This window comes from Aythya ferina (genome assembly GCF_964211825.1).
Source record: "Aythya ferina genome assembly, chromosome: 4".
Lineage (NCBI taxonomy): Eukaryota > Metazoa > Chordata > Aves > Anseriformes > Anatidae > Aythya > Aythya ferina.
In genome coordinates this window covers 46,813,417-46,832,977 of record NC_140300.1, presented here as the reverse complement: position 1 = coordinate 46,832,977, position 19,561 = coordinate 46,813,417, and the positions used below count along the sequence as shown (strand labels likewise).

General features: G+C 41.6%; 1 protein-coding gene across 2 annotated transcripts in view; it reads left to right on the top strand.

Moving 5' to 3' along the window:
* The first annotated feature begins 3,305 nt into the window (after nucleotides 1-3,305).
* PDGFC (platelet derived growth factor C) overlaps nucleotides 3,306-19,561 on the top strand; it is a 119,902-nt gene continuing 103,646 nt past the window's right edge. The window contains exons 1-2 of one of the 2 annotated variants that reach the window (XM_084518126.1): nucleotides 3,306-3,409; nucleotides 3,892-4,218. In XM_084518126.1, coding sequence (XP_084374252.1) covers nucleotides 4,101-4,218 — 118 coding nt within the window. In that variant the 5' untranslated portion in view covers nucleotides 3,306-3,409; nucleotides 3,892-4,100. Of the gene's footprint in view, nucleotides 3,410-3,538; nucleotides 3,750-3,891; nucleotides 4,219-19,561 lie in introns of those variants that run through there. The other variant, XM_084518127.1, reaches the window with a different exon arrangement.

Genomic DNA, 19,561 nt, shown 5'->3' with positions numbered 1-19,561 from the left:
GTATAATTTCAACTCATAAAGGACAGTGCATGAACTTCTGTGCATCACACCAACTCCCATCCATGCCAGTGGATAACTGTGGTGAGACCTTGTTGCAAAATGCTGATGGAACATTGGGTGGAATGTACATAAGTCACAGCACCTCTGTTGGTGCTGTGATGGTATTACGGCACTGGTGTGGGGAATTATTTTTGTTGATGAAAGCGTAGTTTGTGAAAAGTGTGATGTGTATACTTTAATGATAATTCTTCAAGTTAATAATCAGGGAGAAAGCTTTCTCATTCCAATGATTTTTGTAGTTCAGGAATACAAAGACTGCACACCATCACAACGGGTTTCTGGAGTCCTAACAGGCTAAATTCCCATTGCTTCCTCTGGTTGCTTTGCCTCAACAGCATCATTTCTGGAATTGGTGCAAAATAAATTCTTGTGGGATAATCCAGATAATTAAATTTTTATTCGTGTACTAGAAAATCTGCTTTGAAAAGTTCTAAATGAGGATGTTGAAAAAATAACAACAATAAAACAATCTGAAAATTTGACAAATCATTGTGGCTCCTCTACAGAGCAAAACTTGTGTCTCAAACTATTTCAGGATGACAATTGGAGAATTGTGTGTGGCAATATTTGAATGAAAAAATACATGATATACAATTTTAGACTGTATTACAAAATCTGTGATTTTTTTTTTTTTTAAAGGAAAAAAATCCTTGATACACCATCAAAAAGACTACATAACGTAAGCTAAGTAGTTGTCACATGAGGTATACCATTGTTTTGACAAAAGTCATAGAAGCCTGAAGTGTAATTCTCAGCATGGAGAAAAGTCAAGAATAGAAAGCTTTGTATAGCTTAAAGCATTTATTAGAGATGAAGAAAATAAAGTGAATGCTGTGGTAGTGAAATATGGATGACTCATAATAAAATCCAGAGAAATATGTCCTGGGCACTGGAATCGCTGTAACTCTTAGATGGCTTGGCACTGTGGTCCCATGTGAGCTTCAGTATTGGTAATGCTATGTGCACTGGCAGGAATGATCTGAAGCATGCCTGTGTTGGTTTTCTAGCCATTCAGAGTATTTGTAATGACAATACTTCTGCAGATCTTTGCAAGTGTAGATCCAATAAAAAGATAAAAGCATGCATAAAGAATGCTTTATACAATAAAATACTCTATGTCAACTATATATGTTAAGAGTAGACCTTCACTTGAATTTTGTGTTCTGGTGTCCTACCCCAAATAAAACATAACAAAAAAAGATGGGACTTTGAAAGGCATAGAGGTATAATCAGACGGAAAATGTAGTAAAAATAGCTAGTTGGGAAAGGATATGATAAGGCTGTAACACAGAAAATGAATGGAGAAGTGAAATATTTTTTATTTACTTGTTTTCATAATTCAAACATATAAATATAGCTGATGAAACTGGAGAGCAATAAAATATTAATATTTTAAATATTTTAATATTTAAAATAACCATAGACACCTGGTGATAAATGCTCAGCATGAATTTCAGAAAAGATTGGACATTTATGATGATAGGGATTAACATACAACATTTTGGATGTGATTAACAATATTAGCATTTTTGAAAAGATGTAGAGTCTTAATGATCAAAAATATACCCTGATTTGTAATTACAGGAGGTTTAGAATAAAGTTTTCTCTTCAGTGTTATTCCATATTCATCCACTATGGGGGTTCTTGCATTTTCCTTTGAAATGTCAGAGCCAGGATGCCAGATGAAACACTGGTCTGATGCAGCCTAAAGCTCCCAAAGCTATGGAAAATGTTGGATGCTTTAGCTTTCATGTGCATAGTTTGAGACATTAGGTCCACATTTTTTGGAGGAAACTCATCATCAGTCCCCTGAAATTAAAAGAAAAAAAAAAAAAAAAGAAAGAAAACAAACAGCCATAAAATCATCAGGCAATGGAGGTTAAATTACAGTGCAACACAGTGAAACACTTTATTTACTTGATTACAAGAAGCACTACTTGTAATCATCAGTTTAGGAGACCTGGAAAGCTGTACTTCTTGTTTTTCTTTCCATTTTAAAATGACAGCAATGACAGCCAAAAAATTACTAATGACAACAATAATAATAATAATAATAAAGTTAACTGCCCAGCCTGTTTTGTGCAGTCACTTTATTTCTTCACACTCTGTAAGGGAAGGGTTGCTATTTATGGTATGCTCCAAGCCTGCCTTTCAGAACACAGCCCGGCTTGGCTGGACAGCTTTCAGTTGCTACTAGAAATATGTCACTTATTAGGAACAGAGGGGATGTTTATCACTGTCTCAAGGGTTACTTTGGCTGAGGCAAAGAAACAGCTCAGTTATATAATGGAAAGAGCCGGGTCAAAGGATAAGACATCTACGTAGTGTGTACTCAAGATTCCAGTAGTACAGACTCAGTTTCTCTTCCGTGTCTTTCTCTGACAGTGAGACCATGGCTACACAGTTCTTCCCACCTGTCCCCAAAACTACCTCAGAGTTATGGGGGCTGAAGTCACTATTAAAAAACACCGCCACGACTTCTCAGCTGAGAGAAAAAGATTCATCCTATTGCTTCTCTTGCTGTGATGGTACCTAGTTAGCATGCAGCCCTGTTACCCTGACCCATCACATAGTCGTGGTTCAAACCTGAGTCCAAACCAACTGGAAAGGTTTCCAGCTCCAGCAAGGATGTTTGAACACTGTCTTAATGGTTGCTTCATGTCGTCAGTCCTTGAGTCCTCACTAGTGGTAATGGGGGGGATACCCCTTGCTGTGAGCTCAGTTCTGACTTCTGAAGCCAAGTAGAAACAAAGACCAAAACAGACCCTGCCTAGTTTACAAATAGAATAAAGCAGACAGTGTGCTACGCAGCACTTCAGCAAAAGAGAGCTGTGAAGTGCCAAAGAGAAGAAGGCAGGGGCTCTGTTTTTTATGTGGGCACTACAGGTCTCACTAGAAGGTAGCTCAAGCCGCAGGTTCTGTCAGAAGATAAATCATCTGCACCCAGAGTCTTTTGAGTCTTTTTAAAACATTCCCTTCGTGTTTCACTTCCCAGGATCAAGGGAGCGCCCTGTATGAGGTGTTTAACCCAGCACCAGATCTTAGGGCTGCAAGAACCTGCAGGACCCCCAGACCCTCAGCCACAAGCCCCATCCCCGCAGTACCACCCTCGGGCAGACAGCCCCGGGCAGCTCAGCAGAGCCTCTCGCCCCGGTTACCGAGGCCGGGGGCCTGGCTTTTAGGCAGGCCCGAGCCGCGAGCAGCCGGCTGTGCGCGGAGCCCCGGCACCTGTCGTGCCTCCAGCCGGCCGCGGGCAGGGGGCAGCGGCGGGGGCCGGCTCGGCTCAGCCCGAGGAGGGCTCGTCCTCCCCCCGGGCTGCCCCGGCTTGGCGGGCCGGGGGCGGGCGAAGGTGGGGAGCGAGGAGGACGCGGGAGAGGAGTTTAAAGCTGGGGAGGGGGGGGCTGGACAGGACCGAAGGGAGGAGTTTAGGGAGAGGGCTCCTGGGAAAGGGAGTTCGGGAGAGAGGTGCGGAGGGGGCTCCGCGGCGGCAGGACGGGCGCCCGGCGGAGCCTCCCCGCTCGCCTGTGCCGGCTGCTCGCCCCGCCGCCACTTCCCGGGGGCGCCGGTGGCCGCGCCGGGTGCCCCGCAGCGTGTCCCGGCGGCGGTCGGCGGGGGGGAGCCGGCGGCCGAGAGCCCGGCCCGGCCCCGCGGCGGGGCGGGAGCCGTCCCTGCCCGGCGGCCGGTGACAGGTGCGCGCTCCTCGGCGGCAGCGGCCCCGCCGCCCGCCCCGGCTCCTCCGGCCCCGAGTTGTTTAGTCCTCGGGAAGCTTGGGCTGGGTCCAGGTTTTGCTTTGATCCTTTTTTTTTTTTTTTTTTTTTGAAAAAAAAAAAGCCCAAGAAAAACAAAACCTGGAGACGCAGAGAAGGGCTCTAGGAAAAAGTTTTGGATGGGATTATGTGGAGACTACCCTGCAGCTCTCTGCCGCCGGAGCAGGCTCGGTGCCGCCTTCTCCCCCGCGCCCGGCGCTGCTGAGAGACGCCCGGCCCCCGGTGCCGCTCCGCCAGCGCCCGCTGCGCGCAGCCCCGCGCCCCGCCGGCCCAATGCTCCTCCTCGGGCTGCTCCTGCTCACGTCTGCCCTGGCCGGCCGGAGGCAGGGGGCCGCCGCGGAGTCCGACCTCAGCAGCAAGTTCGCCTTGTCCGGCGCCAAGGAGCAGAACGGTAACGGAGCCCTTCGGGGAGGGTGCGGAGCTCCGCGGAGCGCGGGGCTCCGGCGGTGGAGGGGAGGGGAGGGGTGGTGGCAGCGGCTTTGCTGCCCCCGGGGAGCCCGGCCGGTGCCGGTGCTGTGTGTGGGTGAGCGGGGAGTTGTGGTGCCTGGGGAGCGGGAGCCTCTCCCGGGAGTACCTGGGGTGTTTGGGGAACTCTCAGGCAGGCGGCAGCTCCCCCCTCCCCGGCTGGAGAAAGGAGCCTTTCATGCAGCACGGGCAGCTTGGGGGTGTGTGTGATTTGCTTAGCCTCTGAACTCCGTGTGATTTACGGTGTTCAGCTTTTAAAGCGCCTTTCCTCTCGATCGGCTGTTACGGAGCCCTTTTAAAGGGTATTTCACAAAATGAAACGCTACATACCGCGTGAAACCACTCTTCGTATAAAATATCTAAAGTTAAGGCCGTTAGCACACACTTACGGAAACCATGGTGCTTAACGTAAGGGGAAAAATAATAATAGTATTTTGCATGTCAGCTAGAATGAGCTCTCTGCCTGGGCACAGCCAACACAAAAGGAGAAGCTGGGAGTGCTCAAACTTCTGCGAATGGTAATGAAACGCAGCAAATACACAGACTTGAGACCAGTTCTGTCAACTTTGAACTTGGGACTCCCCTGATAAAAGCGCTCTATGTCATGTCTTTAATAGAAAGCAAAGATTTGGGGATGTCTGCAAGCATTTTGCGAATTAATAGGACACACAACATGCTAGCAAATCTAGCAGGAGAGCTTAATGCTGCTGTGGCCCGCTAACGTGATGATATATGGCACCTGCGGGCTGCCAGCACAGCTGATCAAAGAGCAGCACCGGGATCAATCTCTAATCAGAGCAACTGTGCAGGGCCAAAGGAAAGTGATCAAAAGACCCAGAGACCCAGCTGCTCTGACAGGAAACCAATCAGACTCTGTGCACAGTACAGGAAATTATCTGCTCTGTGTGAGAGAAATGACTCCCTCGCCCCCCACCCAGTTTACCTGGTGTTTGGAGGATTTGGGGCACTGGTTTGTGACAAAAGGGCTTGGTGCTAATGTGCTCAAACTTTGTAATGCTGCAGTCCATTCAGTAGGCATGGTGTGCGACTGAAGCATCTCAGGATGCGCAGAATTACCCTTGTTTTGCTTCAACTTTGTCAGGACTGGGAGGAAACCTGCTGTGCGGTCAGCCTTCTGTAGGAGGCCTGGTGCTTGGTAATGCAGCTGGGCCTTCACAGGTCACCGGGGCCCAGCAGTGAGAGTCCAGCGATGAAGTGCCCAAGGGAGATCGCGCTGCTTGGCAGCAGGACTTGTGTAAATGGGTGTAAGTGTACATGGCAGTGTAAGCTGGATTCTCTTCACGTGCATCAGAAATGCAGCTGCCTTGGGTCAGGCTTCAACTGGTTTGCAATGCGATTTGGCATGCTCTGAGATACCGTCACTGTGTCTTACAATAAATGCAAATCCAGGAGAAATTAAAAGTGTGCTGAAATTGTGTTCTGTGGTAGTTCATACTTCCAGACAACCCAGGTTATTGTTGTAGTTTACCTGAAGTTTGTTTTCTAGTAGTTCAACTACAAAACTTTTCTCAAATATTAGTACAAGTTTAAGTACAATTAAATACCAACTCCTGGCTTTTCTTAACTGACTTTAATTATTTGGGGGATCAGTAACACTGGTCAAACCAGTTCTTACTTGGTTTAATTAGAGTGATTTTTACACTCTACTGCAATCTGAAGATTGTATAGCTTTTAGCTAGAGGCAGGTTAAAACTCCCTGGAGTTTGAGAATGAGATATTGCTGTTCGCATGCCAAATAATCTTTGGTCAGGAGAGAGGGAGCTTTTCCACTCACAGTCTACAAATAAAAATTCTGTCCTCTACTTGTAAAACTGCTAAATGGCCAAGAAGTTTTGCTGTAGAATGGATTACAGCGTTGCTGGGCTGTACTCAGGGGTGCTGTAGCTGTTGGTTTGAGGTGATACCGAAGATGTCTATGGTCTGTTATTAAATCAATGGGGCTACTTGTGTTACAGAAGGTAAGCATGTGCTTAAGGGCTTCTTTTTTTCATAATTGGAGGCTTTTTTATTTATTGGCTAAATGAGTGTTAACTTAAGAATCAAGGTTTGACTCAATTGGCTATATTTGCTAAATGCAGACATAAGTACTCTTGTTTCTCTTGCACAGTGCGTGACATTTTGGGTGGCAATTTCCTAGGATAAATATTTCTTTGTACTTCTAAATTAGATATACTTAGAACACAGTCTTTTGCTGGTACCTTCTGAGAGTTCAATGTGATGGTTGTTGTGGGGCTGGTATAGCTCCATCGGAAACCACTTAAAACTACCTCCTTGTTTTTATTGGACCTCTGTGATGGTCAGAGTTCCTTTAAGAAAAGGTTTATTTGTAAACTCTGCTCAACAGTAAGGGAGTTTATATGATTTTATTGAAAAAATATTTATCTTTAATGTTTTTATTTGTAATTCAACTGAGTAAATATTCATCTGGAGGATCAAAGGAGTTTATGCAACCATCTTCTGGAAACTGAAGTAGTAGTAGTAAGTGGTGCATGTAGTGATGGCTCCCAGTTAACGGCTTGGATTTGACTTCCACAGTTCCTGTGTTGAAAAACAGATTATGCTTGAATGGATTTTCAGACTTAGGTGGCTTTGTCAGTACTCTTAAGTCTGTCTGGCATATTTATTACCGTTTTTCCATTTTGCAGTAAGGAGTTGAGAAAATTGGTTCTTAGTTTCTTTTGAGGAATAAATCTCAATCTCTTGTGTATTGAATTTGATTACTTGGATGGTTTACTTATTTCATCTTTCTATTATAGTTCTTATTACTCATTCTATTATTCAATACTATGTTTGTATATCCTCTTCAGTCTGTTTCTGTAGTTTCAGCAATGTCTGAGGGAGCTTTATATGAATGACCTAACTCTAGCGGCCTGAGTGTACCTGCTTATGTGATGCTATTAGTTTAGGCCAGACTTGATTACAATGTGAGATGGCAGGAGAATCTAAATTCTGTTCTCTTGGCTGTCTTAGGAAAGATGTGATAAATGTCCACAATAATTTTACTCAGCTACAGGCATCAGGTGTTAGAATTTCTATGAGAAATATGAAGATGTCTTTTAGATAAGATAATGTAAAATCAGGTGCTATAAGAAGCGGACAGTATAGCTTATGTAGCATGTATGTTTAGAAAGTAGCAATGAATGCCTTCAGAAGACCAAAAAATTGAGGTCAGTTAGCAGTTCACCAGAACCAACTACCTACAAAAGTTAATTTTCCTGCAGTCAGTTTCAGGTGAGAATCACAGAATGGCTGAGTTGGAAAGGGACCTCTGGAGGCCACCTAGTCCAGTCCGTGTTCAGTCAGGGCCATCCAGAGCAGGGTGCCCAGGACCACATCCAGGTGTCTTTTGAAGATCTCCAAGGAGGAGACTACCGCATCTCTGGGCAGCCTGTGCCAGTGCTCAGTCACCTGCACAGTACAGAAGTGCTGCCTGGTGTTCACAGGGAACCTCTTCTATTCCAGCTTGTGCTGAAAAGAAGCTGTCTCCATTCTCTTTGCTTCCCCAATGCAGGCATTTACAGACATTGATGGGATCCTTCCTAAGCCTCCTCTTCCCTAGGCTGAGCAAGCCCAGCTCTCTCAACCTCTCCTCACATGAGAGATGCTGCAGTACATTCAAAAAAGTAATAATAATAATGATGCTGGAGTTTGAGACATGCCTATCTTAGGTTGTCCCTGGGAAGACTTGCTGGATGCAAGTAGAACTTAGCAAAGCACTGAAGGGCCAGAGGGACCTTCTGTCTTCTCTTCAGCTTGTGCATGGCCTCACAACCACCTGGTTGTTTGAGCATCTTCAAAGGAGCTTGCAGCTAATTCATGGACAGGCACAGAATCATGACTTGGGGTTTCTGATGAAGATCATTTAACTCAGGCTTCAACACCTTAAAGAGCATGTTTATGTCTGAGGGATGCAGTTCACTCAGTTCTTGGAGGTGAGAATGTCAGTGCTTTTGCTGAATTTGACTGCAAAATTATCTCTGATAAAACAGCATACTTGAAAGCAGTGGAAATCAATGCCACTACTGCTGAGGCTAGCTGAACTGATGAGTGCCAGTACTGCTGGGTAGGAGAAATTTCCTTTGTTTTGAGAAGAAAAGGAAGAAGAAAATATGAACACATCATCTGAAGGGAAACATGATAGTGATGCAATTTGTCCCAAGTTTAATCTATTTCTGTTTAATCCAAGACTTGTTTTGAAATGTTTTAAAGCTCTTTTCCTGGAGAGTGAAGAATTGTACCACATCCTCTTTTGACTTTAAGCAAAAAGATTGTGGCAAATTAGAGAAGTTCTTCAATGCTGTGATAAATTGCAGTGCAAGATGGTTTTAAAAACAGGTTTGTGCCTTCTAGTTGCCTTTTGGCATATTGCCTGGCGCTTGGCAGAATCCTGCTTGGAACTGCTCTGTAGTCCTGCTGCTTCTCTCATTTTTGTATTGCAGTTAAAAGAGAAGGTATTAAAGGTACAGACTATTTGCTACTTGTCCCAGAAACGTAGGCGTTCTTGCCTTTCTTTATGTTTGTTAAATATTTAAATATTTTGAGTTTAAGGGAGAAACATGCAAAAAAAAATGGATTTTACAGTAACTATTTCTTATTAGGTTTGCAGAAGTGATTTCAAGGCCTTGTTGCATTGTTTTGGGGTTTTTAGTTTCTTTCAGTCATATATGGTGTTTTATAACAGAAATAGCACGGGATTATACCTTGAGAAAGTGACAGTTATACAACCAAAGGTGTTATGTTAGACTTTGTCTTCATATAAACATAACATCTTTTATAGAGGCCAAACATTATCCAAACTGTTTGTATCTAATTATTACATAGTCAACAAGTAATAGCAAAGTGGTGGTTTGCACCCCACACCAGTGGTTTTGCTTTATAGCTGGGTGGTTTTGGGGTTCTTGTTGATGTTGGGTAGTTGCTTCTTCCAGTTTTTGCTGTGCCTGGCAGATCCTGATTACTAGAAAGAGCACACACTGTCCAAGCTTGATTTGCTTTTCTGGAAGTAAATTGCTTTACAGATAGCCCTTTGCTTTAATAGAGAGCCGTGCTTTTGCTTTTAGTTGCAATATGTGTGTCATGGAAAGTACGCTTCCCAGTGTGCAAGTTTCTTAGAAATTGTCCTGTACAGGAATAGATTTTTAGAGGAAACATGTAGGACTTCTTCAGAGTTACGTAACAAAATGTGATTAGCACTGCCATGTAGAACTGCCGTTGGTGTTGTAGCACTTATGTATTTGTGTGAGTGATTAGTTTTTTAGGAGTTACTGAGAAATGAGGAACTTAATTCTGTTTGGAAAGCTGGTGTAGCTTGTGCTTGAATGTGAAATGCATTTTTCAAGTAGCTGAGTGAAAATTTTGTAATGTGCTACTATGAAGATAAAACATAAATGTCATGTTTCCTAGAGGCTTTGTTAGATCGTAGGATATTATTGTAAGGTGGCAACATCAGGAAATATTATTCATGCCTCCATCCACAGACATCCAAGCCTTAGGGTTCATCTGTCTTCTGATCTTGTCTTCTGAACATCCTTGTGCTGAGATTCTATAAATTTCCACTGTTACTGGGTTATCTGTGGATGATTTTGTGATCCTACAGAATGCTGTGTGCTAAGCAGTTTTTCTTTATTTGAAGATACCCATCTTACTTAGCATGTGTACAGTAGCACCTCTACATGTTTCCATAACTAACCAGTTTCTAAGCAAGCTGGTGGGATGGGTAAGAAGGGAGAAGGCCAGAAAGATTGCCAGACCCTTACGGAGAAAGTCTTGTACACAGAGAGTATAAGTAGTATCAAAAACATTGATGTGAAGGAGACAGCCCAAATAATTCCTTGGTCTTGGATCCTTGAGGCCTTCTGAATCAAGGTTAGCAAGGCCTGTCTGTCTTAAGAGTTCAGAAGACTTGTTGAGTTTGTGAGAACTGGTTAGTGATTATATTAAAACAGTATCCAGATGTAGCTCTGGTTGAGCACCATTGTGCTTGATGCTCTATGGATGGCATGGTACGTGCTGAGGTTGGCCAGGTGGTGGTGGGATGTAGGCTGTGTTCCCTGCTGGCCTCGCCATGGGAGGTGTGGCTTGAGGTTTTTGGGTGAATGGTGCTGTTAGCTAGGTAGCCATTGTAAGGGGACCTCCTGTAGAGAACCTACAGCACTACAGGCCTACTGAGAGTGAGGGAGAGTGGCATAGCCTGTGATAACTTCAGATGCTGGATCAAAACTCCTATATCACCCTTCCTCAGCTGTTCTTGACATGTGAAGCCTGTCTTGCAGAAAGCAAAAGATATCTTGGTAAAAGGAAACACTGCTGCTTGTGTTTCCTGTACTTCTAGTCTTGTTTTGTATTGCTTTTGACATCGAGTTGGTAGCACAAGTTGGTAGTAAATTACATAAGACTGTTAGGGAGATGCCAGTGATGCAGCAGGTCAAATGCTGCAGTTAACGAGTAAGTTGGTCCTGTAATCTGATAAATTGTCTTCAGATTGGGCCCAGGCACTAGAAGGGGCAGGAGTGGTGCCCTTGTAGTTTTTGGTACTCTACAGCTTTAAACCATTACTTGATTTGGCATGTATCATCAGCAAAGCAGTAAACTTTTGTCAGGAGAAAGTCCAGGTGTAAAATACCAGGGATTGTTATACTTGAAGAGTAAGTTATGCTGGAAAAATGTTATTGGAGAAGCTTTGGCCATACCTTCAATGTTAATCCAATCCTGTTAATTCCTCTGCTGCCTTTTAAGTGTCATTTGTTTAAAAGCCCATGAGGTGGGGAAGTAACTTGGCTGGAAGAGGTTCTATTTTGTGAAATAATGGATAATGCTATTGCTGATCCTAATCTTTGGCTTTAGTCTTTCCCAGAAAATTCCAGTCTGTTATTAAGCTGTTATTTGGGAAGCTTCACTTGCTTCCCCCCGCTCCGTTTATTTCACTACATCATAACTGTCCGACTGCCTTCATACCTGGTAAAAGCAATGGGAGACCCAAGTCCAAGTGGCTCTATGTTCCTCCTCTGATGGACAGGAAACCAGCATGCATTTTTATACAAAAGTTAAACACTTAAAAAAGACATATGGCACAGGAAATTCTTCTGCTGTGTGTGAAGGTATGGCATTTCCAAACTGAAAGTGTTCTTCTGACTCCTTTACCGGTAGTGGTGAATTATATGAGGCCACTTCCATCTGCAGAGAGTCTGTTTCACTTGCTTGTGGTTCTGGGGCTCATTCAAACGCTCTCAAACAAAATAAAAGGAATGGATGTAATAACTTCTTTATGGAAAAGTCATAAAAAAGCTACAGGGCCATGTAAACAAATTGGGTCATTTACAAGATGTTTAAGTGATGGATATTCAGTCCAAATTCAAAGGTGTGGATTAGATTTTACAGTCATCTTGACTGAATTTTGCCCTCAACAAGACTTTCTTTTTCTGCCAAAATGTCTCTGACACTATAGATGACAAATTCTCAAACAGTATTTTCAAACATTTCAGTGCATTCAGGCTGAGGCAGAGAAATAGAAGAACAATTCAGTAGTATAAATTGATCTTTTTTTTTTTTTTTTTTTTTTTTTTTTTTTTTTTTTTTTTAAGGTAAATGAAGGCTCTTTCTTGATACGCCTGGTTACACTGTAAAGCTGTAGTGGAACTTTGTAGTGTTCCAGGGGAAAATAAATTAAAACAGTTTCCCTCCTGGATTCAAACATGCCTGAAGTAATTACAAAGCAACCGTTTTGGCTCTCTGCTCTGTTCATATAAATAGGCTTGTACAGAACAGCAGCAACTGTGGTCCAAGTTAAACTCTACTAGTCGCAGAAACTTACATTGGACCAAATTTAAGTACTGAATGTTGTATCTGTGGCACACAAACTCACAAGACCTTTGTGAGCCATTTAATCATGTTTCAGAAGGTACTGAGGAAGTGCAATCAAATGCGAAAGAAGATAACTACTATTTTTGCATATTAAAAAAAAAAAATGTAGACTTATTTACTTCAGTGTAAACGTAAGCTTATCTCTACAATTTCTTCAAGTTTAGAGAAGAGGCATTGGTGTCAGTTACTGTAGGGTGCCTTCTTGTGTGAAGTAAAGCCTTGTCATTGAGCTAATAAGCAATAGCTTCAAAACAAACCTGATTCCTAGACAAGGAGATGAAACTGTTGTATCTCATCTTACCTAAATGCTACTTTTAAAAACGACTAAAGATTCTTGCTGGGTCTACTTTCTGTTGTGTCAGAGCAAAATTGCAAGAAAATAGGAAAAAAACAAAACAAACAAAAAAAAAACTTTGTTTTATTAGCATTTACTGCCTCCTCTTTAATAATTTCTGAGAATAGGCATTCTCTTATTTCTAGTATAAATCTCAAACACCAAAATAGCCTTTCAGTCTCCATTGTAAATGAACATCTTTCAGTCTCCTTCAGACTTTTCCCTTAGTGTGGGGGGGGAAAAAGGAGGAAGGTATTTTAGTGCCATGTCTTGCTATTCTGAGCTTGTTTGTTTCCATCCCATATTTAATAGTTACGGGGAAGCTCCCTCACTGGCTGTCTTCCCAATTAATCTTTGTCAGACTTTCATCATTCCAATTTCTCTAGAGTTGCGCACTTTAAAATTCATCAAATAGAAGAAATATCTCTTTCTCTTCCCTCCAGCCTATCAGCTGTGGTGTTTCTCCTCCAGTAGATGCTGTAAATGCTGTGACAAACTTAGTTCAGGACTTTTATCTTGCTTAATATGCATTACAATCCTGTATGTACTCCTAAATAGATAGGAAACAAACAACAGAAATGCTGTGTGTTCTGTAGGAGATGAGTAGTGTTTGTGTTGCTTGATAGTTAAAATTGGTAATATCTGTTATCAGTTAAAATAGTCTGTTCTATCCTTGGAAGGCATAAGAACTAACAGACATGGGCTCTTTTGTAGGAATACACATGCTCTCGCAACGTGAAATGACTTTCAGCTCTCGTGATGCTGACTGTATTGTTCTCACTCTGCTTTCTTGGCAGATGTGATGAAGATGTTTGTATGTTTATGCATGCCAGCATTGCCTGCAGTTTATTCATAACACTCAGAAATGCCTGACCCCTGGGAGCACTGCGCATCTATAGTCAGATTAGAGTCTACAACTCCAATTTCTCTTAAACTTCTGCTAAGCAGTCCCTATTTTTCTGGTAGTACTTGCTGGCATAGAAATTCACAAAGTATTTACCTGCAGTGCTGGTTCAGCCTTGTAGTTATTTCTTCTGAAGTGGAGGTTGAATCTGTGCTGAGCAGTATCATTACTGGTAAGAATCTGTGCCAGCAGAGTGTTTCAGAGGTCAGTACATCTCTACGTACTCTAATAAGTCTATTGCATCCTTGATAACATAAAGACTCTCATGAGATGTTGGGAACAGCCACCTTTTATGTTTTTTCAACTGGAGATTGCTACTTCATACCAGATTATCAACAAGAAGCAGCATGTGGGTGGGGAGGTGGGTGTCCTGAGTTGAGTCCACCCAGAGCTGCCAGACGTTTTGAGTTCCTTAATTTTCGTCTCAAGGGAGAGCTCTGAGGCTGTTTGCAATCTCACCTAGCACCTCAGGTGGGCCACATGTTGGTTCTCTAGAGCACAACAGCGAAGAGAGCTCTCTTACTTAAGCATCTGTCTGCTTTGCAAAATCACCTTACTGCTGTGGGTGGAAATAGGGTTTTGTGTTGCTGTGAAGTAGAAATATAAACATCTTTCTGATGCAGGTGCTTGCTTTATCAGTGAGAATCTGATTCTCTAATTTGTCTCATTAGTCAAGTTACACTTGAAGGTGCTGTGTAACAATGATACCTAACACCTGAAACAGCTGGGAGATGTTCCTGCATTGTAACTGCTTTTAACACAATCACATTGCCAAAATGGGGACCTGGTAGAGTTCTTTGCATTAGGGAAAAGAAACTAATGTTGTGGTACATCTGATGCTGTCGTACAGGATCTGTAGTGTCTCTTTTCAGCTTAAGCTTTAGAGTCTACACCACTACCTCTGAGAGTACTGGGTTGGGATGGGAACAGTGCCCTTGCATAAAGCTGAGTTCTCTTGCTCATTATTTTAAAAACAGAACAAGAAACGCCTGATCTTGTGATTTGTCTGAAAATGTTTAAAGCACTTCACAGTGGAATGGATGCTTAGTTTCCTTGTGGACAACTGTAACAACAGAGCATTTATTTCTAGCAGCAGTTGCCTAATGGATGGTCTTAAGTAATTAAAATTTATAGCTATGTGCACTTGTATGTGGTTTATTCTGACATTTTTATGTATGTGTGTGCTTAATATTTGTTTGTTCTAATTCTTTTTATTGAGGTATATTCTTGGGTTAGATTGACTTGTTCAGCATTTTTCACTTTCAGGAAGTGCTTATTAATCTTTCTGTTCAGTATGTGCATTTCAGATGAGAATGTTCTCTGTACCTTTTAAAAAGCAAGAACTCTTGGTTTTAGTTGATGCAGGCAAGCAGTGGTAATATTGGAGCTAAAACTATTTTGACCATATTAAAAGTGAATTAGCAGTATGTTAAACAGATGCCCAAACATACAAGAAATGAAATAGTGTATGGGTTAAGTAGTAGTCTTGCTTGTAGATATGAAGATCAACTACTGCTAGGTAATATGACAAACAGTATTTACATTTCACTTTCATTTTCCAGGGTGAGGGAAAAAAGGAATCTTCCCTGCTCTTCTGTGTGTCAGCTGTTCTCACGTTCATTTATTTCCAGGCAGTGGGGGCTGCTGAACATGTGGATTGTGCCCAGCGCGCAGTTCGGATGTGGCTGCTCTGCTCCGCAGAGGGATAATGTCTCATCTGTGTGCTGCAGCTGGCTCGCTCCATCTGGCTTCGGAATTTGCATCTGCACCCAGATGTTGCTCCTGAGCGCAACTACTTGAATAGAGTAGCTATTGATTTCAGAGCCCTGTCACCCCTGCCTCTCCTCAGGATCTTAGAAACCAATGTGGAAGAAGTTTTTAAACCTTTTCATTTCTTGTTGTTCTTTAAGTGAATGGTCTGATAAATAAATCACGATACCCTTCATCTTTCTCTTTTGATGTCTACTGCCTTCCCTTGGCAATGCAGTGCCAAAGATAGCAGTACAATGCAGTTATATTTTAGTCACAGGTAGCTGATTTTTCAGTAACACTAGTTCCTTTCCATCTTCATTTTCAGGATATTCATTGCTTCAAAGTCTACCCTCGGAAGATTTTGTGAAGTAATTCCTATCTGTGGTAATAGACTGCATTTAGTTAACTGCTGCCACTGCTTTAGTCAAATCCTTAACATAAAGGCAGCTCTAAACATGCTATTTCCTGTAATGCGCAGTCCTATGCACTAGCAGTTTACTGTACTTACTGTTCCCTTAACAATGAATATTTCCTTACAAATAGTTTATTACTGGTTGACTAACTCTAGTCTCTGAATTCGTCCACCAACAGCACTTTAGGTAGGTGTCAAAGATGCAAAGAGTTCCTCACTAAGGCACCCAAGAAGTTGCCTCAGTGTATGAGGAATTGCACTGAAGCTGGGAAAGCATTGGACCTAGTTACTAGGAAGAAGTGACATGATGCAAATTTGCAAGATCAAGCTGCTGCTGTTAATTCAAAGCCTGGAAAAAGGAAACATCTAGCAAGACATCTTCTTTTTCAGACTTGATTATATTCATAGAACATGAAATTAAACAAGCTTAGCAATTGTATTCATGTTTGCTACGGTGCTTGTAGTTGTCTAGCTATAAAAATCAGTTACAGCATGTGGATTGCTTTCTTATCTGAAAAAATTAAATCTAATAATGATTGAAATGTAATAAAGTTTATTTATGGAAAGTAGTGTTTGAAAGATAAAAGCTAATCATACTTCCATATTTCGAGCATTATTTTCTTTTATAGCTCTTCCAGCGCCTTTCCTAAGCTGTATGTAGGACTTCTACTCCATTTACATTTTCACTGATTAAAGCACTCAGACAGATGTGAAACTGCAGCTGATAAGAAATTACACAAATTTGTTTTAAGTGTTTCAAAAAACAAAACAAAAAACATTCTTTGTCTTTGCTGAGGGAGGAACAATCTCTTCTGCGGTTTGCAGGACAGTGAGAACATCACTGGCTGTATTGTAATGTAGAGAAGTGGTGTATGTTGAAAGGGATGGACAGATGTGAAAAGGAAATTAATGTTGAAAGCTATCTACTGGAGAAAAAATGTTAGCAGTGAACCACACTGCGTAAGAAACACTCTTTCTCTGTAGCCTTTTTGTTACTATAGTAAATGGCTGAATGATGATTACCAAATGTGGTCAAATAGTTTTCATAACGCTGTGCTTGAATATCTTTTATTTTAGAAGCCTGCTAGACACATCACCTGATTTTTACATCATGCCAGAGTATTGAAAAGGGGAGTGGGAAAACTTTTTGCCCTGAAAGGATGCAAAGCTGAAAGTAGCAAAGATTGCAATCTGCTTTTCATATACAGTGCAGAATTGTGGTGTGGTTTGTTCTCCAGCATGGGTAGCTATGAGATCTTCAAGATGCTGCTCCTCACAGTACAGGATTTGTGTGTGACAGACTTCTCATGCTTCGTTAACAACATCCTGGGGCAAGTCATGGGCTTTCGCGTTACTACCCTATGATGATCAACCTGAGCAGAGATTTACCTTTTTGAGAGGAAGAAATGAACTCTTCATGTTAATCAAAGCACTCATATCCAGGGAATGGAAGAGCAATCCGTACTTTGACTCTTTTTTATACTGAAACATTTTTCAGTGTTATGCAGGTATTTTTGTCTGATGAAGTACAGAGAAGAGTTGCAGCTTCTTAGGCTTTTTATCAGCACCAGAGTCTCAACATGAGCAATCTCCATGGTTTTTCCTATTTTCTCCTTGTGCCCAACAATCAAAATGTCAGATGTGGTCTTCGAATTTCTTGTCTTTTATGTGTCTTCAGTGTAGTTTTAAGAGAGAACTTTGCACCAGTAGTTTTCATTACTTAGAGCAAATGAGAATAGTTTTAAAAATCTGGATCCAAGTGCTGGGGTGGGTAGAACACAACTTAATGGCAACAGAAAAATCATGCCCCTCTCTCTCTCTGAAAATTGTCCCTGTGAATTTTCATCTGGCACATCCTTATGTGGCCACTAGGAGCTCCGTCCTTAAAGCAAGACGAGAGAGCATAACAAGCTGTGCAGTGGCACCTTGCTGCTTAGATGGGTGCAGGGCAATCACGTTTTGTTTTTGTTGTTCCTGGCACCTTTGAAGCATGTCATTTCGTAAGGATTGAAATATGTCTGAGGAGAAATGAGGTTGCCACCAAAACCTCTTCCTTTCCCTTAACTTTTAATTATTTGCAAGGGATGAGGAGCTCTGCTCAGAGTTTGTATTACGCATGATTCTGGTAAGCAGTAATTTGTAATTCGTCTGTAATTAAAATAAATAAATAATAATAATAATAATAAAAAAAAAAAAACAGTGGGACCATAATGCCTTCTTTCAAGAGTTGTGTTTACAGTTAAGAGTGCCTGTATTTATAAACTCTAGGGAGGCAGTCTTTGTGGACATAAATTGCAATTTGTAGGGCTGCAAAGAAGCTTGTGAGAATGTAAACTACACTAATTACTTAAAGTCTTCAGTAACAGTAGTTGTTGTTTTGTCACAGTGAGCATTGAGTATCACTGCACACCAGTTTCTAGATACACAGGTGCTTGGTCTAAAACTCTATATTATACTTGAAAACTATTTGATTTTCTGCAAGTAGCAATAACATCTGATAAACTTTTTTTTTTTTTTTTTTTTAATATTTTCTGATCTCTTAAATGAAAGACCATTTTATGCCTGACTTCATTTATTGAAAGCCTTCTCCCTGTTGTGATGCACCAAGTGACTATACAGGTCAGCGGGTGGTTTGGTTAAAGAGGGAGTAGTGGAATACAAGTGTGTTCCTGTGGTAAGATGGTGGGAGAAGGAAAAGGAAGTAAAAATGCAAGGGGAGCCATTTTAAAGCTCTTGGGAAAACTGTAGCTTTAAGTTTTTTTTCTTGTTTGTTTTGTTTTTTTTTGTTGTTTTTTTTTTTTTTTGGAGTGGTGGTGATGTGAGACTTACTATTTTAAATAAACTGAGCCCTAAGGGAAAAGAGTGTGATCCAGCCAGTGGTTTCAGTGTTCGTTTTTGGGTGGGAAGGTCAGCAGCTTTTACCTGCCAAGAAGATTCCTTTCAGAAAGGGCTGGGTGTGCACTTACGTACAGATGGGGTAACTGGAGGAGGAAGAGGAGCTTGGATAACTTCTGTGAACTGTCCTGAAGCCCCTGGAATCATCTTTTGCAGAAATAAACATTTTAATGGTCAGCATAAGGCTTTCAGTGCTCAGCTATCATCTGCCCATTGGTGCAGCTGGGTTAGAGGGAAGAGTCCCGCATATAGCCAGAGTGGTCTACATTTTGGCTGCTGAAAAATGAACTGAACAAATCACTCCTTCTCTCCAAGATCTCTTGACTACGAAGAACATGCTGTCGATATAATGTAATCAGTTGCTCAGGGGACCAAGCTGTTTCCTACTACTACCTTTAGTAGGAAACAGTAGAGAATCTCTATAGGAAAGCTTGTTGAAAATAATTATAATGATTGGATCAGAACTTGAATGTGGTTTTTAAATAAATAATCAAAAAACCCATGTGTGTTGTAGAGATGTCAATCAAATGTTTACCATATTCAGCAAGTAATTTTTCTGCAGTCACTTTACATTAAGAAAAAAACAAACAAACACCTGATTTTCATCTGGGTTTTGTAAATAAGTACTTTCTCTGCAGTGTGGGAAGAGATGCTATTAAGATGCTGTCTTCTGCAGTTCCATTGATACTAGCTTGAAGTGGAAGTGACAGAAGCCAAGCGAAAGACCAAGCAAAAGAAACAGTATTATAAGAAACTTAAGCCTCTGTAAGACAATGAGATCCAACTTGAAGAATCAGCTTTCATTCTCTGACATTTAGGTTTCTTTTTCCTTAAGACAAGGGAACACATCTTAAAAATTCTTGCTATTCTGGGATTTCTTTACCTTATGGAATTGTTCTTGAAGTCTTCTGAATATAGTACAGATACGGCTAAATGGCAGCTTTTGTACAACCCAACTGCCTCTAGCTCTCTTCCTTCTCTTTTTCCCTTTATGTACACAATACCATATTCAAAGAGGTTGCATCTAGAAAAATTCTCTAAGTGGCTTCAGATGATGATAACTCACCATTGCTCTTACAGTGATTTCTATG